The sequence below is a fragment of the Humulus lupulus genome, chromosome 2 (genome assembly GCF_963169125.1).
Source record: "Humulus lupulus chromosome 2, drHumLupu1.1, whole genome shotgun sequence".
In the NCBI taxonomy this organism is placed as follows: Eukaryota; Viridiplantae; Streptophyta; class Magnoliopsida; order Rosales; family Cannabaceae; genus Humulus; species Humulus lupulus.
Genome location: NC_084794.1, coordinates 261,741,245 through 261,747,244, shown reverse-complemented (window position 1 = coordinate 261,747,244; position 6,000 = coordinate 261,741,245). Strand labels below are relative to the sequence as shown.

Genomic DNA, 6,000 nt, shown 5'->3' with positions numbered 1-6,000 from the left:
GGGGTTTTGTTGTGTTTGCTGGAGTGTCTCTGGCAAAAATATGCATGCCTCTGGTTGAGAGGGCCTTGTTTCTATGCTTGCATGGTGTCCAACGAAATTCTTGACTTGAGAGGAATTCTTGCCTCCTTCAGGCAGCGGTTCCTCAAGTGGCAATTCAGTCTTCCTCCTTTTTGTAGGTTCTCGTTTCCGGTGGGTAGACTGCAACTTTCCCAGCATGGTTTGTCTAAGCAAGAGAAGATCTCTGTGCAGACGGGTTTTGAGTTATTCTTCGTTCTCAGTTGTGCGTGATGGGACGTCGTTCTCTTTGCCCAAATCTTGTTTCGACTCATGTGATTTTCTTCAATGACTTTGGTGTTATTGTTGCTTTTGGGAGAATTCATTTGGATATGGTGGATCTCAGGGTTATGTCAGAATGAGTGAAGGGTCGTTCCACTATTGGGGGTTCTCCACCATTTTTAAGATACCTTACCTTTGTTTTAGATTTGTTCTTTGTTATTCTAATTCAACTATGTTTTTGCTTTGTTTGGTTGTTGTTATGTGTTTTTGGATTGTTCTCTTATGCGGGATTGGCAATAAGTACCCTAAATTTATTTTCAAATAATTTGGCTTATGTTAACGACTATGGTTTGGTGTATTTACTGTTGTATGATGGTCTATTAGCATTTGTGCTGCTTGTTTGCCCTTCGAGGAAGTGATTTGCCATTAGACTTGGTCCTTTGTTAAATGAAATCTGGGTCTTACTTTTGAAAAGGAAAAAAAATCACTCCTTGGCTGCCTGTGGGACATGAATTTGCTCCTATCTTCAAAGAAAATCGTTAATATCAGCATAGGTTGATTACTCTCTCAAAAAAAAAAAATAAAAAATTGGCTGGCATTACCATGTACCATCCTTGCTATCAGTTACCTGGATAAGCCTTTGAAGATGCTTAATAGGGTTGAACATGTAGGCCTCCCCAGACTCTTTGGCTTTTGTCACTTTCTCGGAAAAGAGGGACAAGACAATACAATACCATCTTGTTCATAGAAACCAAGTAATTTCCACTAGCTTCTAATTATTTAAAAAAAAAAAAAAAAACCTAAACCATTCAAAACTAGAAATAATTCATGCAAATTTGTCAAGGAAATGAATACAAGTAAAATTTAAGGCTACACTCCATCAACTTAACCATTCATCTAAGAAATGAGGAGATGAAGAGATCACAAACAAAGTTTTGAAATTTGTACATCGTTTCTTACAGAAATTTATTGTGGTAAAACATACAGCATTACTTGTACATTCTACTACAACAACTAAATGGATGGTGGATCATCAACATCCAACCACCTCCCGTGAGAACTTCCTTATGAGTTATGGCTCTCCAAATTTTATTTCCATTTCATTCATCTACATCATACTTAGATTAGTGGAACAAAGGCTACAGCTGAAGGAGACCATTTTGTTCCCCTTAAGGCCATATCTAGAGCCAGAAACCGTGTGATAAGTAACATTAGCAACGCTGCACTAGAGATTAGTGAAGATGTATTTATGTATGTAGAAAAACCAACGGCTTTCGCCACCACTCAACTGCACTTCTAACCCACATCCTGTTCACAAGCCGAATTACGAGTCAGTATTTTTCTCTCTTCAATTCTTCAACTCATGGTAGCTGCATTAGATTTTTAAGGAAACTTAAAAGGTGCGAAAAGGGTACCTCTTAAATTATATGTCCAAGGAGATGTGAAGCAGCTTCATGAACACCTCTAAATTGAGTCACTGTAGTAAATGGTGATAAAGAACAATTCCACAGTCAAAAATACAGTTTTAAGAGGCCCACCGCCATATCATACAGAACATATAGAAACAGAAAAGCATAAACAAAGTTTGAGAGACCCACCACTTCCAGGGGCCTTAGACATGTCGGTGATGGAACAACAATGGCTGGACTTCGATTCATTGAAACATGATAATGACAGGATTGTAGATCTGAGAAATCATTTCTTACCGAGCGATAGACTTCTGACCCTGTGGTGGCAGATGTCTCCAAAGTTCCTTTCCCTTTTCTTAATGCAGATCTACCGTTGATCCCACTTGATCCATCTGCAGAACCAGTTGCTGACTAAAGCAAACAGAACAAGAATTAGCTATTCAAGCCAGCAAATGGAAAGAGACAGGATAACAATGCTCCAACAACTGATTATTCGCTTTTTAAAATTTTTACACTCATGGAATAGACAAGTAACTACTCGGCAATTAGTGTGAATATTACACAATTTCTTATTCTGTATATAATAAAAAAAGAACAATTGTTGTCCAATACATCAGTAGACTGTGCCACTTGCCATCTTGTGGGAAGAAGGCAACTAATCAGATTTAAATGAAACTATACATATACATATACGAGGTCAAAACAGCACCTCATAAAGAGAAATCATTTAAACAGGGTCCAATTCATAGCATTAGTCCCCAAAGTGAAACCCTGAATTTGTAGGCCATCATAGAAAATGGACCAGAGAGCATTATAATGACATACAAACAAATCAAAGTAAGTCATGGACTCAACCCAGGGCAGATAAAAACAGAAGGCATCAAAGTACGCGACCAAATAAAATTTACATAAGTCATACATTCAAGCCTTTGATGTGAACAATGATGATTGTTATATCATCTGTCCGACTTTCATGTTCCAACCATAGCTTGTAAGACTCTCCAGCAATGGCAGCACAAGCATCCCGAGGATCTGTATATCTCGCCGCCTAAGCAAGGAATGTGATGAGGAAAACTTAAATTTCAATGAGAGAAACATGTAGATACAATTCGAAACCAAAAAACTAAAACATTACCAGTTGAACAAGAACAAATGAGACAAACCCAAAGAACAGACAGGCACACAATAGAATTTCAAAGCTCAGGCAAGAAACTTCAGCTATGCATATCATAGAATCACACTATCCCTGTAGACTAATATAACCCGAACATAATAGTCAAAACCTAAACTCTACAGACGCCAACAAAGTTGTCAAATTGACTTATTGTTACTCCCAACCTAAAATGATTCAACGAGTTCATTTCATTTCGAGACATTACTCATAAGTCATAACCCACATATGATATGCTCATATAACCTCACATTAAAATGGCAATTATAAATGGAAGTACTGATAAGGAGCCTCCTAGTGCAGTTACATATATCCTCTAGATCCAGATGCCATACATATACGTGGATGTGTATCTTGTTATGATCTTTACTTCTTTTGAAACTAGCTCCCTGCCTAACCCTGCAATATTTTGGGACCAGAATACTATGGCAATGCTATGTAGGTGCCTAAGGTAGGGACTTGAATCTTTTTGAGCTACCCTCGGGTTTGTTATGATCTTTACTTGAACAGAAAACCAACTGGATAATCGAAAGGAAAACGCTTATAATGGATTCACCGGAATTAAATTAGGGAATTTGGCATATACCATGTTTACAACAGCTTGACTTGAAAGGAACTCGAACACTCCATCACTTGCAACTATAAAGAAGAGATGATTTGGTGTTAGCTGAACCTTTGACACCTCTGGATCAGCTACAACACCAATTCTCTCCGCCGTACTATCCCCCACACTCCTTGTAAACGCAGTCCCGGGATACATTCCATTCTGAACCCACAGCCTCGGCGGATCACCGCCTTCGCTCTCTTCATTTCCCCAACTCTGAATATCAGGATCCTTAAGCCCTTCCACTTGGTCAACACTCAGAACCCTCGCTCCACAGAGCTTCACTCTTTCATACTCGTCTCTCCTAAATGGAGTCTGATCATAAGACAAGTCCTCCGCAATAATTTGATTCCCGTCTTTAACAGCGATAACAGCTCTCGAATCACCCACATTGGCGACGAAAAGGGTGTCGCCGATGACAAGCACGGTGATCGCCGTGGTACCGCTCATTGAATCGTCTATATCGCTGTTGTTGTGTAACTCGTTGTTGGTCGTTTCAAAAGCCGAATTGAAAGCTTTTTCAGGATCATCTAGCAATGCGGGATCGTCTGATAGTAATTCGACTACCTTGTCCTTGACGAAATTGGAGCACTGAGCACCAAATTGACCGTGCCCATCAAATACACTAAAGAAATGGACATTTGGATCACCTTGAAGCTGCGTTTTGATGGAGTAACAGTCTTGGTTTTCTTTATCAAGTGAGTCTGGGTAGTAACCTCGTTGAGTGAGAGCAGAGTACTCTAAATGGAAGTTATGAGAAGGAACAAGAACAGTCTCTAATGATCTCTGTGCGAGCATGTGTTTTCTCTGAGCACCGTACGGATCAGCTTCCGTGAAGTCTCTAGGATCGTCGTTAGAAGATGAAGGGTAGCGACTGCAACACTTTCCATGGATACAACCCATGTTCTCGTTCAGGCAGTAGACGAAGAAAGTGCTGAAATTTTTCTTCAGAACAGGAGCAATTTAAGTGCAGCCAAAATGTTTGAGAAAATGCCTAGGAGACACAAAGCATAATTGGCTGAAAATGGTGAAATAGGTATTCCTGAAATTCAACATTGGGGTTAAATTTGGAAGCGGAACCCATGTTACAGAACAGAAATTAAGGTCACAGCAGCAATTAAAACCTAGAATGAAAATCAACGAAACGATACTTAAGAACACGTCTTTATACCCCAAAGAAAAGGCATTCTAGGAAAATTTTCTCAAAGGCAAGAACAAACTCCAGAAGAAGAAATGTTACTTTTCAAGAAACGCATCAGTATCAAGAGGGTAAAGAGAAACCCTAAGCAAAACCAGAGGAATAAAGACAGTATTTTATTTTAAAGCTGGAGACCTTTTCTTTGATAAAAAAAAAACACAATGAGGTTTCTCAGATAGAAAAGGAACACATTACTTGACAAAAAGGGTTGTAAAGATAAAATTAAATAATAAAAAAAGGAAAGGAAACAAGTTTGGGACACATGAGCAGAGAGAGATTTCAGAGCTCAAGAACAGAGCAATAAGAGCAAAAGAATGAAGAACACGAAACCCAAAGGAACTGTCTAAAAACAATACAAGAGAGATGGGTGTCTATCTGTGTCTGTGACTGACTCTGAAAATGGTGACGAAGATGGATTTTTTGCATTAAGAGCTAAAGATTCAACAATACGAAACCCCAAGGAACTGTCCAAATAAGATGTGTCTGTGACTCTGGAAATGGTGACGAAAATGGGGTTTTTTTCAAGAAATGGAGATAGGAACAAGATTCAATATGTGCATGGGTGGGTTAGTCTGAAAACAAAAAAGTCAGAGAGAGAACAGAAATAAAAGAAGAGAAAACTAAAATAAATAAAAAAACCCATGTTCCAAGAACACAACTACCCACACAACACTGACTAGAAAGGTCAACATTTGATATTTTGAACTACTAATTTTGTCAAGGGTATGTTAGCAAAAATCTAGTGTGGAAAGTTAGAACAACTAGCTACCTATGTTGAAAATCTAAAACCAAGTATTATAGATAATATTTTATTTAAAAAAAAGCTTATCTTTTAAAGAAAGATCCGTTGTAATGAATATGAGTAATGCATTCTAACATGGACAACATAACTTGTTATAATTACTAAATAAATAAACATTGTTATGAGTTAACTTGGTGTGACTAGAAAAATTTACATAATTTTTTTATCTCCACTACATGCTCTAATTTTAAACATACAAAATAATGAAGGTCATGACTCGTTTGGTTGTATGAATATGGGAGCTATTTATTACTATTTAATGCAAAACTGTACATTGGATGATTAAATTTAGATGACTATTAAGATACTCCTTTCTTATACAAGTGATATTTGAATAGTAATTGAATCTATTTTTCGTTTTTATTGTTGCAAAATTCGAAAACCATGTGGCTTGTGTGGCTCAATTTATCACAATCCTCTATGTCTAATTCTATCAAGTCGGCTAGTTTTATCTTTTTAGTTTGTTTTTTAATTTGTTTTGGAAGTTTCTTTTCGTATGAGAATAGAAAAAAATATATTAAGAGTTCTCTCAAACACCTA

The 6,000-nt window shown here is 37.5% G+C and overlaps 1 protein-coding gene across 2 annotated transcripts; it reads right to left on the bottom strand.

The window, feature by feature from the left end:
• Positions 1-1,092: 1,092 nt before the first annotated feature.
• LOC133819310 (probable protein phosphatase 2C 35) lies at positions 1,093-5,306 on the bottom strand. Of its 2 annotated transcripts, XM_062252509.1 has the most exons (5): positions 3,443-5,297; positions 2,605-2,733; positions 1,875-2,096; positions 1,692-1,753; positions 1,093-1,584 (listed from the first exon to the last, which is right to left on the bottom strand). In XM_062252509.1, exons 1-4 carry the CDS (start codon positions 4,361-4,363, stop codon positions 1,751-1,753), a joined length of 1,275 nt encoding a protein of 424 aa, XP_062108493.1. In that variant the 5' UTR covers positions 4,364-5,297; the 3' UTR covers positions 1,093-1,584; positions 1,692-1,750. The 2 variants fall into 2 exon arrangements, with proteins under 2 accessions (XP_062108493.1, XP_062108494.1); XM_062252510.1 differs by lacking the exons at positions 1,093-1,584; positions 1,692-1,753 and having other exon boundaries at positions 1,881-2,092; positions 3,443-5,306.
• Between the last annotated feature and the right edge of the window lie 694 nt (positions 5,307-6,000).

Coding starts and splice junctions, on each gene's coding strand:
- LOC133819310 (XM_062252509.1), bottom strand. CDS start 4,363: ATGGGTTGTATCCATGGAAAGTGTTGCAGTCGCTACCCTTCATCTTCT. Junction 2,734..3,442: donor GTCAAGCTGTTGTAAACATG/GTATATGCCAAA, acceptor TTCCTTGCTTAG/GCGGCGAGATATACAGATCC. Junction 2,097..2,604: donor TTCACATCAAAGGCTTGAAT/GTATGACTTATG, acceptor TGTTTGCTTTAG/TCAGCAACTGGTTCTGCAGA.